Source organism: Salvelinus alpinus, chromosome 4, assembly GCF_045679555.1.
Source record: "Salvelinus alpinus chromosome 4, SLU_Salpinus.1, whole genome shotgun sequence".
Taxonomy (NCBI): Eukaryota; Metazoa; Chordata; class Actinopteri; order Salmoniformes; family Salmonidae; genus Salvelinus; species Salvelinus alpinus.
The window spans coordinates 21603580-21628184 of record NC_092089.1 but is presented as its reverse complement, the minus strand read 5'-3'; the positions used below and the strand labels follow the sequence as shown (position 1 = coordinate 21628184).

The 24605-nt window shown below is 44.4% G+C and overlaps 1 protein-coding gene across 3 annotated transcripts in view; it reads right to left on the bottom strand.

Annotated features, from left to right (window-relative positions):
• Positions 1–23086, bottom strand: part of chn2 (chimerin 2) — a 41300-nt gene extending 18214 nt beyond the window's left edge. Inside the window, exons 1-6 of one of the 3 annotated variants that reach the window (XM_071396002.1) lie at positions 22593–23086; positions 10305–10343; positions 6487–6551; positions 5440–5471; positions 5082–5195; positions 4714–4987 (exon numbers count right to left, since the gene is read on the bottom strand). In XM_071396002.1, the coding sequence (XP_071252103.1) occupies positions 4714–4987; positions 5082–5195; positions 5440–5471; positions 6487–6551; positions 10305–10343; positions 22593–22641 (573 nt within the window). In that variant the 5' untranslated portion in view covers positions 22642–23086. Of the gene's footprint in view, positions 1–4713; positions 4988–5081; positions 5196–5439; positions 5472–5857; positions 5917–6486; positions 6552–10304; positions 10344–22592 lie in introns of those variants that run through there. The other 2 variants (XM_071396003.1, XM_071396005.1) reach the window with 2 other exon arrangements.
• Between the last annotated feature and the right edge of the window lie 1519 nt (positions 23087–24605).

The following is a 24605-nucleotide window of genomic DNA, read 5'->3' as shown; positions in this document are numbered from 1 at the left end:
AATTACTTCGCCACCATGGCCTATTTATTGCCTTACCTCCCTTATCCTACCTCATTTGCACATAGACTTTTTCTACTGTATGTTTGTTTATTCCATGTGTAACTCTGTGTTGTTGTATGTGTCGAACTGCTTGGCTTTATCTTGGCCAGGTCGCAGTTGCAAATGAGAACTTGTTCTCAACTAGCCTACCTGGTTACATAAAGGTGAAATAAACATATATAAAAAATGTGGCTTGTACCCCTGCACATCGACTCAGTACTGGTCCCTTGTATATATAGCTAAGTTATCGTTACTCATTGTGTATTTATTATTACTTTAATATTATTTATCTTTTATTTCTCTCTGCATTTTTGGTTAGAGTCCGGAAGTATTTCACTGTTTGTCTACACCTGTTGTTTACAAAGCATGTATCTAATACATTTGATTTAAAATGGCTGAACGGGTAACAGTCAGGACAGGAGAAGCTGTTTGTCACCGAGAAAGACATCCTATCAAAGACCAGGAGGAGGATCTAAACTAGACGGGGCAGAGAGAAGAGTAAGGGATCTGGAGGAAGAGGGACAGGTGGATGAAAAAATGTATGACACAGAAAAAGCAAATGGGGAGAGGAGGAGGGAGGGGGTATACAGTACGTATTGAGAAAGAGAGAGCGTGTGTGTGACGGTTATGTTCTTTTTCCCTGGAGGCAGATGGCTTCTTGTCTCAGAGAAGAGTTTGGAATAAAATACATTTAAAAAAGGCCCTGGTTTCTTTTCAGCAGCCAGGCTCTGTTATTCACTGTGTGGGTGCAGCTGAGCAGACACAGTGGGGAGAACAGAGGATCATGGGAAAATAGAAAATAACACTAGTGTCTTTCTTTCTGTAAGGTCAGATAACCGTCCAAACAAAAACACACCATCTCATACAATTCCATCCAAACATAGACGTGAATGGGGATGTAGTCAGTGATAAAATCAGTTTTACTATTCAGAAAGTGTAGTGAAAGGAAAACGTACAGTGCCAATTAAAACAGGCCTGCCTGTGTCTGGAAGTATGACAGATCAACATTGAAAGCCTTCTTCCTTTTACAAAGTATGTAGCTACTGTATAAAATCTTTATAGTAGTAGCTCAATTATTTCCCAACGCCATCTTTATAGATCATGTTGTTTCCAACAGACTAACAGGTAGCTCAAGGACGAGGTCATTAAACTTCCAAAAACAAACAAACTACTATAACGTCAGAATAAAATCCAAGCAGGCTAACCTCACATTATAGAACTAGGACCAGAACATGGACTAGAAATGCATTGATCACCTTCCAATCCCCACCAGCACCAGTTACATTAAACCAGTGATGGGTCTCAGACGGCTCCCTATTCCCTGCATAGTGCACTTCTTTTGACCAGAGCCCTGAGGGACCAGAGGGTATAGGGTGCCATTTGGGAAGCTGTTGTTATAGGAGGAAACTGGCAGGAGTTTGGCCACTGTGGCAACTCCCAGCACAAGTACACAGACACATTGAGCCGTGTGAACCGAGGAGGCTGACACACAGCAGGTCACCAGACAGGTTGAGTGAGTCTCCTCCCCCCCTCCGGGAGGAATGTACACACACACCTGGATGAGGATTTACAAGAGAGAGTAAAGACAGCATGTGAGGGAGTATGTTTACTGTAGCTACTGTGTGTCTGAAAACACAGGCTGATACTGGACAGAGTATTATAGTACAGTGTTAACTAAAGTCAGTAAAGATACAGGCTGATACAGGCTGATACAGGACAGAGTATTATAGTACACTGTTAACTAAAGTCAGTAAAGATACAGGCTGATACTGGGCAGAGTATTATAGTACAGTGTTAACTAAAGTCAGTAAAGATACAGGCTGATACTGGACAGAGTATTATAGTACAGTGTTAACTAAAGTCAGTAAAGATACAGGCTGATACTGGACAGAGTATTATAGTACAGTGTTAACTAAAGTCAGTAAAGATACAGGCTGATACTGGACAGAGTATTATAGTACACTGTTAACTAAAGTCAGTAAAGATACAGGCTGATACAGGCTGATACAGGACAGAGTATTATAGTACACTGTTAACTAAAGTCAGTAAAGATACAGGCTGATACTGGACAGAGTATTATAGTACAGTGTTAACTAAAGTCAGTAAAGATACAGGCTGATACTGAACAGAGTATTATAGTACAGTGTTAACTAAAGTCAGTAAAGATACAGGCTGATAGTGAACAGAGTATTATAGTACAGTGTTAACTAAAGTCAGTAAAGATACAGGCTGATACTGGACAGAGTATTATAGTACAGTGTTAACTAAAGTCAGTAAAGATACAGGCTGATACTGGACAGAGTATTATAGTACAGTGTTAACTAAAGTCAGTAAAGATACAGGCCATTAGAACAAGCCTGGCTCCACTCCATAGGGACATACGCTACATCCCAAATGGCAACCTATTCCCTACTTAGTACATTACTTTTGACCAGAGCCCTATAGGCCCTGGTCAAAAGTAGTGCACTATAAAAGGAATAGGGTGTAATTTGGGACACAGAAGAGAGGAAACAGGAGGACTGCACTTTGACCTCCCGCTTTTTTTGGGACATGACAGACTGGCAGGTGTTTGTCCAACACTGAAAGCCTAAAATCAGGAGACCTGTCATTGGCCCAACTCGTCATGTTTTCCAAGACTGCATCCCAAATGGCACCTCTTTAGTGCTCTACTTTTGATCGGGACCCATAGGGCTCTGGTCAAAAGTAGAGCATTGTATAGGGAATAGGGTGCCAGTTGGGACATAACCCAAGCTTGACAGATCGAAGTGTGACACTCAAAACAACACATTTTTACAGACACTCTGACATTACTGACTGACAGGCTGGCAGTCTGATGTCAAAACTCAAAGCATGCTCTAGATATTATACAATGTCAGACAGGGTCAGACAGTCTGTATTTGACCAGACCAAATAGCCTAGAATATATACTTTCTGTATATCAGGTCCTGTATGTTTTCTAACATAAATACACACACTGCTATGGAGAATCCTCCTGGAGGGGTTTAGTGTTAAGGATTCATCTCTGAACGTGTTGGAATCCGTCAGAGTCCATGAACTACTGACCAAGTTAAGAGCCTGCAGGGATAGAGCTGCCTCCTGCAGTAAGGGCTTAAGGCTCTCTGTCCCCTTCACTCTAACTCTAGTGGACAGACAGTGACATGAATAGCACAGCGCTGGTGGGTATTGGAAAGGAGCAGAGAGGAAACGGACGCCTTGCAACGCCACTGACTCAGGCAGGACTGCCTTGTTGCTGTCAGACGACTGATGGAGACCCATGTGCGTCCCAAATGGCACCCTATTCCCCATATAGGGCATTACTTTTACCAGGGCAAAGGTAGTGCACTACATAGGAAATATAGTGACATTTGGGAGGGACACAACCTTAATGCTGTTTATCAGAACAAAATGATTTGTTCAATATTCCAAGAAGCACCAGGGGTGTGTGGCTTGTATGAGAGGAACATAACAGAGCAGAATGTCAAGACAACTTCACCCAACATGGATGAAGGAAAGGCTTTGTGATTTTACCATGTTTAACAGTCAAAGACTGAAGAAAAATAACATTTCCAATCACAGCTAAGTGCTGTTGATATGCTATGGCTTGGTCCGGTTGCCACCTAGTGGTGAGATGTGGGACTTGCCAACCCCCTAGACCGACACAGTAGAATGAAAGCATTTCACATTGGCTAATATAATGAGTCACAGACAGTCAATATCCTTCAGCAGTTAGTTGATGAGAACAAATGGTGTGAAATGTGTGATTCATCTATAGCCCTAGAACGTGTGATTCATCTATAGCCCTAGAACAGTGTCTGTCTGTGACACAGAATAACATCCCAGTCCTGTTGGTCATCATGACCTTTAATGAGAAGTGATGTCAGGAAGGAAACACCCCCCTGCAGAGACAATGTGTCTCTCTCTCATGAGAAATGGTTACATAATGAAAAACTCCATCCTTACTGCAGATGCTGATAGAGTAGAAGGTAATGAACATATTTTAGGGACAGGAGTTTTTCCAGACCGTGTGGCGAGACCAGGAAAAACTCTGGTCTGTTACAGTCCATAGCTAAGGCCCAGAGTTGTTTCTGTTCAGGTCAGAACTATAGTCAGGAAACACAAGTAGTAGATGTAGCACGTTAATACATAGTTAACCTGGTGCTATGGGAGAATCACCATCATCCCCAATGTCACCACCACCACCATCCCCAATGTCACCATCCCCACCATCATCCCCATCCCCAATGTCACCACCACCACCACCAATGTCAACACCACCATCACCAATGTCACCACCACCATCCCCAATGTCACCACCACCATCCCCAATGTCACCACCACCATCCCCAATGTCACCACCACCACCATCCCCAATGTCACCATCCCCACCATCATCCCCATCCCCAATGTCACCACCACCAATGTCACCATCCCCACCACCATCCCCAATGCCACCATCCCCAATGTCACCATCTCTAATGTCGTCACCACCATCCCCAATGCCACCATCACCACCACCATCACCAATGTCGTCACCATCACCAATGTCGTCACCGCCACCATCACCAATGTCATCACCACCACTCACCATCCCCATCAATGTCATCACCAAAGTAACTTTTCATAGCACTTTTAGTTACATAAAGAAAGTCAAAGCGATGTACTGTAGTATCTCACCTTACTGTCCTCTCTCTGGAAGGTGACCCTACGGGGTTCAGTGCGTCCCCGGCTCAGCCGGTGCCCCATCTTGTCCTTCAGCAGGGATGTGTAGCCCAGGTGTTCATAGATGGGGTTGGTGGTCATCTTGGCAATGTACTCTGCTGCCTTGGTCTCGATGTACAGGGTGATGAGGCCATCCGTCACCAGGTCATGGACCGTCTCAAAGCGCTTCTCCCCCACAAAGTGCTTCCCGTCATAGAACAGTCTGTAGTTCAGGGTCTGGTGCCCAAACCTGGGGAGAGGGAGGTAGAGTGAGTGGGTGGGTGGGGAGAGCGTTTTTGACACGGTGTGTATATTTAGTAAGTAAATGTGTGTGTGTACAGTACCTTAAGGCCAAGGTGTGTGTCCCTGGCTGTCTCTGGCTCTCTCTGACGAGGTAAGCCCCGTCTGCTCCTCCCAGTAGCTCATCTGCACTCTCTCTCGATAGCATGCCATGGAACCTTGAGAGAGCCACAAGTCTCCTGTCAATGCTGTGGCCTTGTCTACGGACCTTGATGTCTCTGTCCCTCTGGATTTAACACTCAATTATCCCCATCCTCTTGCACACACAGGGACACACACACCTTCAACACCCTAAGCACATGTAAAGCTTGACGTTAATGATAAATCACACAGCTTTAGCCAGCCTCCCCAGCAGCTGTATTAGAACATGGATGAAAAATCAAAGTAAGTCCCACTACTCACTCTCTGCCGTAATATTTGGGTCTGGTCTCCATCTGTAAATCCAGAGGAGAGAGACAAGATACATTGGCTGACAGAGACATAGTCAGTTGAAAGGTCACTTCAATGGCTTGGCCAAGAGATCTAACAACCTTTTTAGATTGAAGGATAAACGTTTCATAAAGGATGTCTGTGTCTCTCTGCCAATTCTAATTCTATTTAATTTCAATTTAAAGGAGCTTTATTGGCATGGGAAACATATGTTTACATTGCCAAAGCAAGTGAAATAAACAAAATGTACAGTAAACATTACACTCACAAAAGAAAAAAAATTAAGATTTCAAATGGTATATTAAGTATATATACACAGTGTTGTAATAGTGTTGTAATGATGTGCAAATAGTTAATGTACAAAAGGGAAGTAAATATAGGTTGTATTTACAATGGTGTTTGTTCTTCACTGGTTGCCCTTTTCTTGTGGCAACAGGTCACAAATCTTGCTGCTGTGATGGAACAATGTGGTATTTCACCCAATAGATATGGAAGTTTATCAAAATTGGATTTGTTTTTGAATTCTTTGTGAGTTTGTGTAATCTGAGGGAAATGTGTCTCTCTAATATGGTCATACATTTGGCAGGAGGTTAGGAAGTGCAGCTCAGTTTCCACCTCATTTTGTGGGCAGTGTGCACATAGCCTGTCTTCTCTTGAGATCCAGGTCTGCCTTGTACATAGTCAAAGCTTTCCTTAAGTTTAGGTCAGTCACAGGGGTCAGGTATTCTGCCACTGTGTACTCTCTGTTTAGGGCCAAATAGCATTCTAGTTTGCTCTGTGTGACTCTCCCTCTCTCATCCTGCCAATTGCCTGACCTCTTTACCATTCGGTGTCAGATTAGAGATAAGAAAACGACAATGTGGTAAATGATTAGTTTATCAGTATGTTACATTATCACAACAGATCAGGCATCCGATCACAGAATACTGTAGTCTATATGGTTGCCTCCCTGATGATTCTGAGACACTTTGAGAGAAGGGTAGACAATGGGGATGTAGCTTATAATGTTTAAAGAGGTACCGTGCTGACCTCCTGAGGGCAGGTCATCCTCTTGGGCCGAGGAGCTTCCTGCTGGAGCCGGTACACTGTTAGAGACAAACATGGACTGTCAGGTAAAAAGCATAGTATTCAGTATTAGAACGGCTGCACTGCTGAGGCCACGATATGTCCGCTTCCAGAGAGTTACACAGCCTTAAGGGAGCAACACAGTCTACGGACACTGAGGCCACGATATGTCCACTGTGAGAGAGTTACACAGCCTTAAGGGAGCAACACAGTCTACGGACACTGAGACCACGATATGTCCGCGTCCAGAGAGTTACACAGCCTTAAGGGAGCAACACAGTCTACGGACACTGAGGCCACGATATGTCCGCGTCCAGAGAGTTACACAGCCTTAAGGGAGCAACACAGTCTACGGACACTGAGGCCACGATATGTCCGCGTCCAGAGAGTTACACAGCCTTAAGGGAGCAACACAGTCTACGGACACTGAGGCCACGATATGTCCGCGTCCAGAGAGTTACACAGCCTTAAGGGCGCAACACAGTCTACGGACACTGAGGCCACGATATGTCCGCGTCCAGAGAGTTACACAGCCTTAAGGGAGCAACACAGTCTACGGACACTGAGGCCACGATATGTCCGCTGTGAGAGAGTTACACAGCCTTAAGGGCGCAACACAGTCTACGGACACTGAGGCCACGATATGTCCGCTTCCAGAGAGTTACACAGCCTTAAGGGAGCAACACAGTCTACGGACACTGAGGCCACGATATGTCCGCGTCCAGAGAGTTACACAGCCTTAAGGGAGCAACACAGTCTACGGACACTGAGGCCACGATATGTCCGCGTCCAGAGAGTTACACAGCCTTAAGGGAGCAACACAGTCTACGGGAACTGAGCAGACGGTGGTCCGTTTCGCGTCGAGTTCCAAAAATTCAGACGAACAAAGACTACGTAGACAGCAACACAAACGGACCTCCTTCAGCTCTGTTTACGTAGACTGTAGACCGCTTCACACACACACGGAGACAGTAATTCATGCATTATTTCCCTATGGGACAATAAAGTTTAGTAACGTATTCATTCATGCACTGTATGGGGTCATCAGCTGGACATACAGTACCACTACAGTACAGCCATCCCCAATGTATTCATCTCTAAGTCCCATTTTCACTCCACAGCTACCAGGCCGGTCAAGCTTATTTCTCTCAACTTTGGTGCACAAATTTGTTTACATCCCTGTGAGTGAGCATTCCTCCTTTGCCAAGATAATCCATCCACCTGACAAGTTACTGGCCTTGCGATATATGTTCAGGCAGATGTCTAATCATTTGAGTTACACAATTATTAATAACACCCCAATGCACTCCTCTTGCAGCTCACTCTGTCACATGCTACATGTACAACACTATTCTTAACCATGGAACATGTTTGTGTGCAGTGTTCCCAGCAGGACTTGAGTGGCACTAGATTCTGAGGAGTTAAAAATGTCCATTAGGAAGTTAGAAAGTTATAGTTGCTCTAATATTGGACATGCAGCATACAGTCTCTGTATGGCCACTGACAGTATGATTCAAAGATGGCTGGCTCACTATTAGCCCAACTCAGAACAAAGTCAACAAGGAACAGGAGGAACACCAGGAGCTGTTAGCTAAGTCGAAGATATCCACACGCTAATGTCTCTCAGTGGTTTATATGACAGGTCCCATACATCACCAAACCCTCTGTGTGAATGTCAATGGATATTTCACAGAGGGAGACATCCCAAATGGCACCCTATTCCCTATGCACTACTTTAGATCAGGGCCCATAGTGTACTAAATAGAGAATAGGGTGCCATTTGGGACATAACTGTAGTCTAGGGCCTTAGTGCAGGATACAAACAGTGACTATTAAATCTTAGTACTGGGACACAATGGGGAGACACAGTATGCATCCCAAAAGTCCCCCTATACCCCTACATAGTGCACTACATTTGACCAGAGCCAAGTACTACAGTAAATAGGGTTTAATTCAGGACGCAGCCAGAGTAGCACAGTAACACATGCAGCAGCAGCACTGAGCCAAGCTGCCATCATGGATGAAGTGTACTTAAAGACTGAGTGCTCGGTGTAAATCAGTGAAACTGTTGAAAATGGAATGGAGAAAATCTATCTACGGTTAAGCCTGTCACAGTATAACATATCATAGCTGAGCTGGGGACACTAGGCCTATTGTCTGTAATGTACCTATTCTAAGGGCATTACTGTAGACAAAGATTATACTATACTCATGTGATGCAATAAGAATGTGCATGACACTAAGTGCGTGTACCAAATAGCACCCTATTTCCTACATAGTGCACTACTTTTTTAAACACAGCTTTATTGGTGAAGAACACAAATTTTGTGCAAAAGTAATGCTTTAAATAGGGAACAGGATGCCATTTGAGAACGCATCCTAAGAATGTTGGACGAAACAGGATTAGAAGAGACAGACAGTCTTTGCCGAAAACTCTTTCCTCATTGTGATGAACACAGCATTGGGAGTAGTGCCGTTTCCTCATTGTAATGTAACAGCATTGGGAGTAGTGCCGTTTCCTCATTGTAATGTAACAGCATTGGGAGTAGTGCCGTTTCCTCATTGTAATGTAACAGCATTGGGAGTAGTGCCGTTTCCTCATTGTAATGTAACAGCATTGGGAGTAGTGCCGTTTCCTCATTGTAATGTAACAGCATTGGGAGTAGTGCCGTTTCCTCATTGTGATGTAACAGCATTGGGAGTAGTGCCGTTTCCTCATTGTAATGTAACAGCATTGGGAGTAGTGCCGTTTCCTCATTGTAATGTAACAGCATTGGGAGTAGTGCCGTTTCCTCATTGTAATGTAACAGCATTGGGAGTAGTGCCGTTTCCTCATTGTAATGTAACAGCATTGGGAGTAGTGCCGTTTCCTCATTGTGATGTAACAGCATTGGGAGTAGTGCCGTTTCCTCATTGTAATGTAACAGCATTGGGAGTAGTGCCGTTTCCTCATTGTGATGTAACAGCATTGGGAGTAGTGCCGTTTCCTCATTGTAATGTAACAGCATTGGGAGTAGTGCCGTTTCCTCATTGTAATGTAACAGCATTGGGAGTAGTGCCGTTTCCTCATTGTAATGTAACAGCATTGGGAGTAGTGCCGTTTCCTCATTGTGATGTAACAGCATTGGGAGTAGTGCCGTTTCCTCATTGTGATGTAACAGCATTGGGAGTAGTGTAACAGGTTAAGTCTCTGTACTGAATCTTCCCCACAACAGACTTTCCATGCCGGAGGAGGCAGACTCCTGACTGTGAGTTTGTTTTAGTCAGGACAACTCACGTCAACCAGCAAGACCTGGACGTCTTCCACGGACACACACAGGCTGTCTTCCACGAACATGAAGACATAGTGAGCTCCAGCGGAGGCTGCTGAGGGAGAACAGCTCATAATAATGGCTGGAATGGAGTGAATGGTATCATGAACATGGTTATGTATGACACCATTCCATTCCAGACATTAAACAGAGCCATCCTCCCCTCAGCAGCCTCCACTGGTGAGCTCTAAAAATATCTCTCAGCAAGTGTTAGAAGACTGGAGAGAGAAGTAACAGGAAGCTGTGCTGAAGCATGGCGCGTCCCAAGAAGCCTTACTGTACACACTAACTGTAACAGATTAAAGTATTTCTGCTTTAATATCCTTATATGATCACATATAAAAGTCCTTTGTAGTGACATGCAGCAGCCTGGCGGCCATGATGACTAGGCTTCTAACGTTCCACATTCCTCATCGACAACCAAAGACTTTACAGTGGATAAACAGTACTTTAGATACTTACAGTAAGACTTCCATATGGGCGGTTGGTAATCCTCAGGATCTGAAACGACAACACAGGAGGAGGGTCAGAGAGACAGACAGACAGACAGACAGACAGACAGACAGACAGACAGACAGACAGAGACAGACAGAGAAAGACTCCCATATCCATTGGGTGAAATACCAGTGTGACATCACAGCAGCAAGATTTGAGACCTGTTGTCACAAGAAAACGGCAACCAGTGAAGAACAAACACCATTGTAAATACAACCTATATTTATGATTTATTTATTTTCCCTTTCGTACTTTAACTATTTGCACATCATTACAACACGGTGTATATATATACACACACATATTACATTTGAAATGTCTTTATTCTTTTGGAAATTCTGTAAGTGTCTTGTTTACTGTTAATATAAAAAAGTATCTATTTCACTTGCGTTGGCAAACATGTTTCCCATGCCAATAAAGCCCTTAAATTGGACAGACAGACAGACAGAGAGACAGAGACTGTCACGTTCCTGACCTGTTTTCTCTTGTTTTTGTATGTGTTTAGTTGGTCAGGGCGTGAGTTGGGGTGGGCATTCTATGTTTTGTGTTTCTATGTTGGGTTTAATGTGTTGCCTGATATGGTTCTCAATTAGAGGCAGGTGTTTGACGTTTCCTCTGATTGAGAACCATATTAAGGTAGGATGTTCTCACTGTTTGTTTGCGGGTGATTGTCTTCCGTGTCTGTATGTATGTTCGTACCTCACGGGACTGTAGCGTTTGTTTGTAGTCTGTACCTGTTCGTGCGTTCTTCGTGTATTTGTAAGTTCATGTTTTAGGTCAGTCTACGTCGTTTATTTGTGTTGTAGTTTGTTAAAGCGTTTTCGTGTTTCGTCGTTCTGTTAATAAATATTCATTATGTATTCATCACCCGCTGCGCCTTGGTCCGCTCATTCACCACAAGACGACCGTTACAGAGACAGAGAGACAGACAGACAGACAGTTCAGAACTAGACAGAAGGGAGTTAAAGCGGTTAGACAACAGGCAAATAGAACCGTTTTATTCTTTCTTGGATGAATTGTCTGTCTCTCTGCGTCCCAGTTCCATTCACTCTGAATGGGTTATGAACTCATCACCATGGTTATTTCAGGGTTGTTTACGTCTCAGTCTAGTTATTCTACTAGACTAGCATAATTATACACAGGGTTTATTCACACTGTGAAGCCTCTTGAGATACTCATTGCTCAGTGAGTGAATAGAGTTTTATTCAGTCTCCCTGCTTCAAGGAACATCAGTACATGTCCACCTTATTATTTTAGTTAACAGGTTGTGTCCCAATGGCACCCTATTCCCTACATAGTGCACTACTTTTGACCAAAAGCACTATGTAGGGAATAGGGTACGATTTGGGATGCTGCCAAGGTTGCCACACAACAGATCTATAGCACCTGGTGCAGCCCAGGGATATGTTCCTTCTTCACAGATAGATCGATCTTTATAAACACCAGGCAAGCATTATGCCATGATGATGATACACACTATTCATTACCCAAGAAGGACAACACAAATTAGAAAATGTGGAAATGCAATTTCCAGCCCAATGCCCATGGGATCTGCTGTAACCTAAGGGGAAAAGTGCTACTTTAATTGCATGGACGGTTGAGGTTTGTGTTTAGTGAAGGAAAATGTAACCACAATTTCTTACTCCTTGTACTCTGTCATCATGCCCACCGTGTTCCCTTGGTAACTCATACGTTGGTACAACTTCCTCCTGCATAATATACTACCTACTATATGCACCATAAGTACCTTGACATAGTCATGTACTGTTACAGTATACAAGCATATCTAATGAATTAGTATGGCTATACTATGGATCTAGGCTGGCAAGGCTGTGCGTGACAACTAATCCAGAACCGTAGAAACCTACTGTAGTGTCCTCTGCTACCTTACAGACACGTAGTCAGGTATCATTGTGTAAATGTAGCTTGTAATAGTGCAGCAGGTGGAATGATGGAACGCGTCCTTAATGCATCACAACACATCTCTACTGTTCCCGGTGGAAGGATCTCACCGACAGCTGGAGTAACTGCATGTGTGAACAATGAATCACATTAAAAAGGTGAAAGACACACTGAGTTCATTTAAAAAGACCCAGGGACATCTATCTAGGGGTCAACCCACTGTTCCGCCCAGGGGACGGGCTGCATGCTAACTACCCTGTGGCTTCCACAGGCCCACCTGAGAGAGTCAAGAAGAGCCAGGGACATCTATCTAGGTGTCAACCCACTGTTCCGCCCAGGGGACGGGCTGCATGCTAACTACCCTATGGCTTCCACAGGCCCACCTGAGAGAGTCAAGAAGAGCCAGGTGTGCATGGAGGGGTGTGTCATTATGCTCTCTCACTCTCAGTAGTGAACTATATTTATAGTCAACAACTCACTGGCAGACCAAACCTGCCTACTGTCATTGTCTGGAACCAACCAGACAATGACCGTCACAGTAAGTTTAGTCTGAGTGAGTGACTGGTCCACTGGATCCCCACGTCAACCACACTGAATGTTTTGTTGTCATCATTGGCAATTTCCATACAGTCACTGTGAGAGAGCTTTGAGGTGCATATTCAGTGTGGGACCCAAGTGGCACCCTGTTCCCATGAAGCTAGGGTTATGGTTGAACCAGGATGTGGACATGAAGCTAGGGTTATGGTTGAACCAGGATGTGGACATGAAGCTAGGGTTATGGTTGAACCAGGATGTGGACATGAAGCTAGGGTTATGGTTGAACCAGGATGTGGTCATAAAGCTAGGGTTATGGTTGAACCAGGATGTGGACATGAAGCTAGGGTTATGGTTGAACCAGGATGTGGACATGAAGCTAGGGTTAGGGTTGAACCAGGATGTGGTCATGAAGCTAGGGTTATGGTTGAACCAGGATGTGGACATGAAGCTAGGGTTAGGGTTGAACCAGGATGTGGACATGAAGCTAGGGTTATGGTTGAACCAGGATGTGGACATGAAGCTAGGGTTAGGGTTGAACCAGGATGTGGACATGAAGCTAGGGTTATGGTTGAACCAGGATGTGGACATGAAGCTAGGGTTATGGTTGAGCCAGGATGTGGTCATGAAGCTAGGGTTATGGTTGAACCAGGATGTGGACATGAAGCTAGGGTTATGGTTGAACCAGGATGTGGACATGAAGCTAGGGTTATGGTTGAACCAGGATGTGGACATGAAGCTAGGGTTATGGTTGAACCAGGATGTGGACATGAAGCTAGGGTTATGGTTGAGCCAGGATGTGGACATGAAGCTAGGGTTATGGTTGAGCCAGGATGTGGACATGAAGCTAGTGTTAGGGTTGAACCAGGATGTGGTCATGAAGCTAGGGTTATGGTTGAACCAGGATGTGGTCATGAAGCTAGGGTTATGGTTGTGGATGGGGGTTGAACCAGGATGTGGTCATGAAGCTAGGGTTAGGGTTGTGGATGAGGGTTGAACCAGGATGTGGTCATGAAGCTAGAGTTAGGGTTGTGGATTAGGGTTAGGGTTGAACCAGGATGTGGACATGAAGCTAGGGTTATGGTTGAACCATGATGTGGACATGAAGCTAGGGTTAGGGTTGTGGATGAGGGTTGAACCAGGATGTGGACATGAAGCTAGGGTTAGGGTTGAACCAGGATGTGGTCATGAAGCTAGGGTTAGGGTTGTGGATGAGGGTTGAACCAGGATGTGGACATGAAGCTAGGGTTAGGGTTGAACCAGGATGTGGACATGAAGCTAGGGTTAGGGTTGTGGGTGAGGGTTGAACCAGGATGTGGACATGAAGCTAGGGTTAGGGTTGAACTAGGATGTGGTCATGAAGCTAGGGTTAGGGTTGAACCAGGATGTGGTCATGAAGCTAGGGTTAGGGTTGTGGATGAGGGTTGAACCAGGATGTGGACATGAAGCTAGGGTTAGGGTTGTGGGTGAGGGTTGAACCAGGATGTGGACATGAAGCTAGGGTTAGGGTTGTGGGTGAGGGTTGAACCAGGATGTGGTCATGAAGCTAGGGTTAGGGTTGTGGATTAGGGTGAGGGTTGAACCAGGATGTGGACATGAAGCTAGGGTTAGGGTTGTGGATTAGGGTTAGGGTTGAACCAGGATGTGGACATGAAGCTAGGGTTAGGGTTGTGGATTAGGGTTAGGGTTGAACCAGGATGTGGACATGAAGCTAGGGTTAGGGTTGAACCAGGATGTTGTCATGAAGCTAGGGTTAGGGTTGTGGATGAGGGTTGAACCAGGATGTGGTCATGAAGCTAGGGTTGGGTATAGGGAGCCATTTGGGAAGCAGACATACTGTACTCTGTCTACCGTCCTACAGCTGACTGATAAAAACCAAATGCCTTTGTTCAAAAGATCTAGTTTATGTCTCAAATAGCAACCAATTCACTACACTTCCCTTATGGGCCCAGGTATAAAGTAGCACACTAGAGAGAGAATAGGGAGCCATTAGGGAAGTAACCATACTGTATGTCTACAGTGGATGTGTCACAAAGCCTTTGTTCAATAGATCTAGAAACAGCACTCAGAAGAGAGACTTTATGGACAAACTTTCCCCAACTCAAAACCCTGGCACTTCAGAACACGGCTTGATTCATAGAAAATTGACCTGCCTTCTGGCTCCATTTACTAGTGTGGGCAAATTGCTTGGGGGGGAGGGAGGGGGGGGTGGATTGTCTACAGAAACTCAGAAGCTTGGTCATTGTGTCTCTGCTCTGGCGAGCAATCAAAATGAAATGATTCTACTGCGGATCATTTGGAGAATGCTCTCTTTTTAATAACTGGTTATTCTGGAAGGGTATTGTCTGGGGGTGTGAGGTCCTTCAGGCCCTGAGCTGACGCATACTCCTCTAACGGAGCCCGTCCCCTTTAAATGGACGGCATAAGGGATATGCCACATTTGGCAAAGCACAATATATAAGGACTTGTTATAACACGCTTAAATAATATGACATGATTGGTGGAGTGTGCTGTATGCGTAGGCCTAAGAAAGGGTTTGAGAAAGCTGAAGAAGATATACTGGTTAGAGACTGAATTTCAAATAGGGAAAGTTGAACTCCTGCAGCCTGTGTGTTGTGGAGGAAGAAGAGAGAGAACACACACAGTAGCTGGAGGGTAAGGGTCGCCCCCTCAGGAGACAGACAGGATATTAATTGTGTTGCCCTCCGTTACTCACCAGTCACTGGAGGAATTTGATAAAAGAATTACAGCGGTGTGTGTGTGTGTGTGTGTGTGTGTTCTCCGGGTGTTTGTTTTGGAAGCAAAGAGAATAAGAGATGAATAAAGATCAAGCTTAGCAAAGATGTTCTCCACTGAGAGGACTTGTGCTCAAGCAAGATTGAACAAAATGTAGATTCCACGTGAGCGGAAAATATTTTTGGTATCTCAGATTGTTCTGGGAATTCTCACATGGAAACTTCATTGGGAGGAAGGATGTTTAATATGCTTTTACATTAGTATCCTCTCCCGCTGGTGTGGAATCACCCTGGAACACGCCTACTCACAGAAAGAGATGCCACGCTCCTTTCAACATCACCACTATCCATATGGACAGCTAGACCCAACTAAACATATGGCCACACGCACACACACACAGGGATATAGCACAGCCCCTGTAGGGAGACCATCTGTGCATCAAACTGTTCTAAAACAAGCATATCCAGACAGCAAGTAAGTGTGTGTGTGTGTGTGTGTGTTTGCGTGCACAGGTATGCACAGATGTGTGTGCACACAGATGCACACACGTGTGTGCACACAGATGCACACACAGGTATGCACAATCACACGTACAGTGTGTACACACGTGTGAATAAATGTGTGTGTGTGTGTGTGCGCATGCTGAGAGTCTTAGTGTGTTGTGAAATCTGTTATGAATGTGTTGTAATGTTTTTAAATTGTATAACTGCCTTAATTTTTCTGGGCCCCAGGAAGAGTAGCTGCTGCCTTGGCAGGGACTAAAGGGGCTCCATAATAAACCCCAGGAAGAGTAGCTGCTGCCTTGGCAGGGACGAAAGGGGATCCATAATAAACCCCGGGAAGAGTAGCTGCTGCCTTGGCAGGGACTAAAGGGGCTCCATAATAAACCCCAGGAAGAGTAGCTGCTGCCTTGGCAGGGACTAAAGGAGATCCATAATAAACCTCGGGAAGAGTAGCTGCTGCCTTGGCAGGGACGAAAGGGGATCCATAATAAACCCCGGGAAGAGTAGCTGCTGCCTTGGCAGGGACTAAAGGGGATCCATAATAAACCCCGGGAAGAGTAGCTGCTGCCTTGGCAGGGACTAAAGGGGATCCATAATAAACCCCGGGAAGAGTAGCTGCTGCCTTGGCAGGGACTAAAGGGGATCCATAATAAATAACAGTTTGGTGGGTTAGAAAACCCTTCTAGCTGCAGACCCAGTGTGCTGGTTAGGTTAGCACCAGGCCAGGCTTCATCAGTTAGGGGGGGAAACACAGTGTGCTGGTTAGGTTAGCACCAGGCCAGGCTTCATCAGTTAGGGGGGAAACACAGTGTGCTGGTTAGGTTAGCACCAGGCCAGGCTTCATCAGTTAGGGGGGAAACACAGTGTGCTGGTTAGGTTAGCACCAGGCCAGGCTTCATTGTTTGGTCATGTGATTCCCTGGCTGCATGATGGAAGCCACTGAGGGAACCAGGGTTTCTAATTAATAATGAATGGAGAGAAAGACAGCAGACGCATGTTGCATTAAACAACTCACCATCTCTGTATGGAGACATTAGGACATTTTTTATGTTTTCATAAAAACAGACACTGTTTAGTTTGTATTTTTTAAGTCACTTCGAGGGTGAGAACCTGCTAAAGTTACAACAATGTGATTTTTTAAAATCCTTATCTGTTGACACCAGTACTGTCCTGAAGCCTGACTAGTCATGACTAGTAACAGCTTCCACTCCACATGTGAATGCCTATGTGATGCAGAACAGAGTGGGACAGAAACACCTGCAGGATAATGATGTTGAAGAACAGACGGCTCTCTTCCTTTACAAGACTGTGTCTGCGTCACAATTGGCACACTGTTTCCTATATAGTGCACTGGTGGGCCAGAGCACTACATAGGGAACAGGGTGCCATTTGGGATGCACCCTATGAGACACAAATCCTGCCTCTACTACTATCCAACGGTGTGGTTGCAGGGCTAGGACAGAAGACAAGATACACTTTCATCCTGTATCCCTCCATTTATTCCCGGGCAGAGTGTTTGCTGAGAGCTGTGTGACTAACAGTGTGCTGGTGGTACACACTACTCAGCTCTCCTGTGCCAGGAATGCGGAGGAGTCGTCTCTCAGATCAGTGCACAGCACAAGCACGGCCACAATTCTTTATTTCATCCAGGGGAAGGGAAAATGATTGTGAAATATATCACTAATCTCTTGTTTTTTTCCATTGGAGTATAATATACAGTGCAAGTCAGGGCCTGGGAAACGGCTTTTCATCAATGGTCTAATCTTCTTCCAAAACTGTATTACCCAGATTTCTATTATCCTACAGTGGGATGGATAAACATTGTTGGTATTATCCTACAGCGGGATGGATAAACATTGTTGGTATTATCCTACAGCAGGATGGATAAACATTGTTGGTATTATCCTACAGCGGGATGGATAAACATTGTTGGTATTATCCTACAGCGGGATGGATAAACATTGTTGGTATTATCCTACAGCAGGATGGATAAACATTGTTGGTATTATCCTACAGCGCGATGGATAAACATTGTTGGTATTATCCTACAGCGGGATGGATAAACATTGTTGGTATTATCCTACAGTGGGATGGATAAACATTGTTGGTATTATCCTACAGTGGGATGGATAAACATTGTTGGTATTATCCTACAGCGGGATGGATAAACATTGTTGGTATTATCCTACAGTGGGATGGATAAACATTGTTGGTATTATCCTACAGCGGGATGGATAAACATTGTTGGTATTATCCTACAGCGGGATGGATAAACATTGTTGGTATTATCCTACAGCGGGATGGATAAACATTGTTGGTATTATCCTACAGTGGGATGGATAAACATTGTTGGTATTATCCTACAGCGGGATGGATAAACATTGTTGGTATTATCCTACAGCGGAATGGATAAACATTGTTGGTATTATCCTACAGTGGGATGGATAAACATTGTTGGTATTATCCTACAGTGGGATGGATAAACATTGTTGGTATTATCCTACAGTGGGATGGATAAACATTGTTGGTATTATCCTACAGCGGGATGGATAAACATTGTTGGTATTATCCTACAGCGGAATGGATAAACATTGTTGGTATTATCCTACAGTGGGATGGATAAACATTGTTGGTATTATCCTACAGCAGGATGGATAAACATTGTTGGTATTATCCTACAGCGGGATGGATAAACATTGTTGGTATTATCCTACAGCAGGATGGATAAACATTGTTGGTATTATCCTACAGCAGGATGGATAAACATTGTTGGTATTATCCTACAGTGGGATGGATAAACATTGTTGGTATTATCCTACAGCAGGATGGATAAACATTGTTGGTATTATCCTACAGCGGGATGGATAAACATTGTTGGTATTATCCTACAGCAGGATGGATAAACATTGTTGGTATTATCCTACAGCGGGATGGATAAACATTGTTGGTATTATCCTACAGCAGGATGGATAAACATTGTTGGTATTATCCTACAGCGGGATGGATAAACATTGTTGGTATTATCCTACAGCAGGATGGATAAACATTGTTGGTAATATCCTACAGCGGGATGTCTTTCTGTCCATCCTGGTAGTTTCATGAAGAATAACTTCAAAGTCGAGTCTTGATTGGCTGGACCGACCTCGCTCATGTACTGTAGTTTCCTCATACAACCGCTGTGTCTCCACCGAGAGAGGACGGTCTAGTCAATTAAGGCTTGCAGACTAGAGACTACGGTCACGTAGAAACAGCTGAAGACAGCAGCATCACAGCAACATTTGTTTACGGCAGCAGCAGGAAACCGAGGGGCTAATATGAAGCAGAACGTGTTGTGTTCACAGATTCATTTCTGAGGTTGCATCACAAATGGCACCCTATTCCCTATATAGGGCACTACTTTTGACCAGATCCTTATGGGCACTGATCAAAAGTAGTGCACTGTATAGGGTACATGGTGTCATCTGGGATGCAAATGGAGTCATACGCCTCATAGAAAAGATTATTCAAATGTCTCTGTCAGCCAGAAAGCTCTCCAGGAAGATAATGATAGCCATGTGTGACAGGCCCTCTGTCCCTGGCAGCACAGCACCTCGTAACGTCTGGTAATTATATCGAGAGCCCAACAATAATGACAAGCCTCCACACCACAGTCAGAAAATACTTTCCCCTTAAAAAAGATGCAGTGGTCAAGTGGTAAATCCAGTGCTTTTGGCAACGTACTCATGAGATAATGTCTTGTGAAGTATGAAGTCAGCACAGACAGCCTGTATCAGCCTGGAACGGATCGTTTACGTCCCAAATGGCTCCCTATTCCTTATGTAGTGCACTTCATAGATAATAGGGTACCATTTGGGATACAAACATTGTGTCTGGCTCCCATGGGCAGCAGAGCCTTCTGGGTAATTTGACTATGGTATGGTAGTGTGGTGTGGTTGGGTAGGGGATTAGAAGACACTAAATAAATACAGGCCATCATATCATATGTTCACTCTGACAACGACGACCCAGCAGCAATAGGATCAAAGACTAGTGCTACTCCCACCCACTGTACATTCTGTAACTTTTGGTCACACTTATCTTAACCTGAGTCAATCATGTAGAGGATAGGAAAAGACTGATGTCACAAATGTTCAGAATATGACCTGGAAAAGTGCCACAGCTGCTCAAACAAACTGAGTGTGAAACGGCAGTCGCTGGCTGTAGCCTCCTCCTGAACACACAGTATAACTGAGTGTGAAACGGCAGCCGCTGGCTGTAGCCTCCTCCTGAACACACAGTATAACTGAGTGTGAAACGGCAGTCGCTGGCTGTAGCCTCCTCCTGAACACACAGTATAACTGAGTGTGAAACGGCAGTCTCTGGCTGTAGCCTCCTCCTGAACACAGTATAACTGAGTGTGAAACGGCAGCCGCTGGCTGTAGCCTCCTCCTGAACACACAGTATAACTGAGTGTGAAACGGCAGTCGCTGGCTGTAGCCTCCTCCTGAACACACAGTATAACTGAGTGTGAAACGGCAGTCTCTGGCTGTAGCCTCCTCCTGAACACACAGTATAACTGAGTGTGAAATGGCAGTCGCTGGCTGTAGCCTCCTCCTGAACACACAGTATAACTGAGTGTGAAACAGCAGTCGCTGGCTGGAGCCTCCTCCTGAACACACAGTATAACTGAGTGTGAAACAGCAGTCGCTGGCTGTAGCCTCCTCCTGAACACAGTATAACTGAGTGTGAAACGGCAGTCGCTGGCTGTAGCCTCCTCCTGAACACACAGTATAACTGAGTGTGAACCGGCAGTCTCTGGCTGTAGCCTCCTCCTGAACACACAGTATAACTGAGTGTGAAACAGCAGTCGCTGGCTGTAGCCTCCTCCTGAACACACAGTATAACTGAGTGTGAAACAGCAGTCGCTGGCTGTAGCCTCCTCCTGAACACACAGTATAACTGAGTGTGAAACAGCAGTCGCTGGCTGTAGCCTCCTCCTGAACACACAGTATAACTGAGTGTGAAACAGCAGTCACTGGCTGTAGCCTCCTCCTGAACACACAGTATAACTGAGTGTGAAACAGCAGTCTCTGGCTGTAGCCTCCTCCTGAACACACAGTATAACTGAGTGTGAAACGGCAGTCGCTGGCTGTAGCCTCCTCCTGAACACACAGTATAACTGAGTGTGAAACGGCAGTCGCTGGCTATAGCCTCCTCCTGAACACACAGTATAACTGAGTGTGAAACGGCAGTCGCTGGCTATAGCCTCCCCCTGAACACACAGTATAACTGAGTGTGAAACGGCAGTCGCTGGCTGTAGCCTCCTCCTGAACACACAGTACAACTGAGTGTGAAACGGCAGTCGCTGGCTGTAGCCTCCTCCTGAACACACAGTATAGATAAACGTGTGGTGCCCATGTTTGTCAGGGTATAAAGTACAAACAACCCTATCACACTGTTGGTTAATGTACGTGGAGGCCACGCCACTAACCACAGGGAGGGTGTGTGTGTGTATCTCAGTGGAGAAGCGGTTATTCTAGTAGTTTAATAGCCAGGAGAGGGAGAGTGTGTGTGTTATGTCTTTGTCTACCCGGAGGAAAAGTCACCCCTAAAATAAAATCCACCATAGTGAAGCATATGTTGCTTGTCTCACAAACCATCAATGAACATAGGAACAGTCAACTGTGCAGGGCAAGGTGGTGTTTGTTAAGAAGAAACCCAGAGAATCTTCTAGGCATCTTCTATAGGTATCTAAAGACAACTAGAACACAGCATACATGGCATCTTGCCAACTAGTGACCAACTTCAAAATGTTTTACTGGGAATAAACAAGTATTTTTGAAATGTCACATCAAGCCCCAGTCTTCATGGAGGCATGATGGGAAAATGGTAGATTTAGTTAGAGGGACCCCATCCCTGGTGCCCCTACCAACAGAATATAGCAGTGGCCACAATGGCCAGTCGACAAGGATTATGGGAACAATTGAGAATTTAATGGTAGTTATCCAAACAAAAACATGTACATCAATGACCATCTCAGCCTGTTCATTGAGAGAGGCGTTCACTTCCTATCCAAGATGATTCCTCACTGAAACCAGACGCAAGAAGGTATGCGTTAAAATACATAAAAACACAATCTATTTGCGAACGACTAGACTGGTATGTCACTCTCAATCAAGCTCTTGAAAGTGGAACGTTTATCATTCTATGTTCAGCGGCGGCAGATGTGAAAGAGAGCAAGAGATGAGGCATGAAATGAATTATTATCGATGCGAACGTAGACGACTGTCGTCGTGACTTATTGGGTGATGTCTGTCAATTAAGCACAGATCGATATTTTTTTTAAGTTACATAATGTGTATCACAAACGAAATTCATGCATGAATTCAAGCCGCATTCATGCAACTATGACACGGTTAACTCTCAAGCCCCTATATTAATTGTATTATGCAATAAATATTGAATAGAGAGAGAATAACAAGGGTGATAATATTATCATTGATAAGCCTAAAAAATAATAAAATGTTAAGGCCGAATAACATATTGTAAATTGTTTGTTATTTGTTTCATCAAACAAAATATTTTAATTTCGGGCTATTACCAGAAGACACTGATGAACCCGAAAGGCTTGAGTTGCTGGATGCTGCCATCCCAATCCGCTTCAGGCTCGGTCTGTTCACTCGCGGTCGGTCGAGGTGCGCTCACAGCCCGTCCCCCGTAGTCCGTCCATCTCACTATGTCACGTAGCGTAGGCTACTCTCACTCGCTGCTTTGGTACGAACTAACACTGTTTATATCTCTTTTCCGTTTTCTAAATTGCTCCTCTTGTATGTGTAACGTTCCAGCACGCTTTCACTTCTCGCGGTTCCTTTCCCTGGCGGTTCCCTGCGCGCCGTATGTTGCCGCATTTACTGTAGCTCCACTCACTGGCAGTGGTGTAAAAATAGTCAGACAGGAGCACAGGAACAATATCAACTTTCGATGATCTTGTCTAAACGCACAACTACACACCATTAAAGTTTGTCAAGTGTATCCACTGGAAGAGCGGCATATGCTTTCGCCATGTTGAATTAAAAACACAGCATCGTTTTCCATGTGGTGGTGCTACTTCTGGGATCCTATAAACACACTACACTGCGACGGAGCCGCCTTCTTAAAGTGGAAGTATTCAGTAGACTGAAAGAGACCTCTGAACTCCAGTCAATCTGAAGCAGATCTATTCCTCTGAGCTCTGACCTTTGATTTCAATATGATGGTGACAGAGTGGCTGGGTGCAGGGCAGGCTGCTGCTGGCTCAGTGTCCCCACTCCCCAATGCCATAATAAAAACAAATAACCAGAATAAAATACATATTTGAGGATGTTTAATCAGAACATTAACATGATGACAACTGTATTCGGCTATATTGCATGTGTTAAACTCCAAACCAAGTCAATTTACACCCTTTAAACCATAGGATATTGATTTCAACAGCCTAAAAATAGGTTCTCTCTGGGCTGTATTTTTATAGCACAGGACGCACAATTCTGATATTTGGTTTGACCAATCAGATCAACTCTGAAAAAGATATTGATGTGAAAAGATCTGATGTGATTGGTCAAAAGACTAATTAGTTGAAAAAATATCAGAATTGGGCTGCCTGTCTAAATGCAGCCTTTGTCACCTCACATCAGGGGCGCAGCCAGGGATTTTGGGCCCCATGAAAAGTTATTACATTGGGCCCCACCACCACAGGCCACACCAACCCTGCACGGTTTCTGTAACCACACACCTCCAGAAGCCAATCGACCCATTCAAAGCTTTAAAATTACTCTACCTTTGCAGGCTTGCAACTCTCTTGTAGTCCAATATTTACTGTACGATATTTACTGACAGCGAGCTGTGCAAATACAACACTGTGCAGACATGCATGCAACATTCTGCATACAGTGGAATTCACTATTTGATGCAAGACTGATACCCTCTATAAGAAATGTGCTAAAGGCCATCTTTTACAGTCTAAATGTAATTTTAATGGTAAAAATCTTGAATGGAAAATTCTCTTAACATGAATGAATAACTTAAAATAAATATAACTTAAATATACATTAACCTCTCCAATTAAAATAAATTAACATTATCATCTATAGAATGATATAACAAACAAAATAATACAATCCGCAGCAGATTGTTGAACTAAGTATACATACCAACTAGAAAATAAGCAGCTGTAAAAGTGGAAATGAAAAACAAAATGGAATTAGAAATGAAAAGGCCTGATGGTGGCGCCAGAGGAAAGGTCAAGAGGTCACCAAATCAATAGGTTTCTTCCACTTGGGGTCTTGATTGTGCACAACAAATGTTATGGCAATCCAGATTTATCTTGTTCTCAGCCTGTGGGCATCATGTGTGTAGTGATCCAATATCCATAGCCATGCCATTTAACAGTTATCACTGGCCCTTGCTCAGCCTTACCAAGAGCTCAGCGCCGAGCCTTCTTGCTAGCAAAGTCCCTGATCAAGTCTTTGAAGTCCAGCTTTCTAACTGACTTTCAATGGACAGCATGGCAAGACTGCACAGCCTGTCCTGGGACATAGTAGATCTCAAATAGTTGATCAGTTTAAGCCTACTGAAA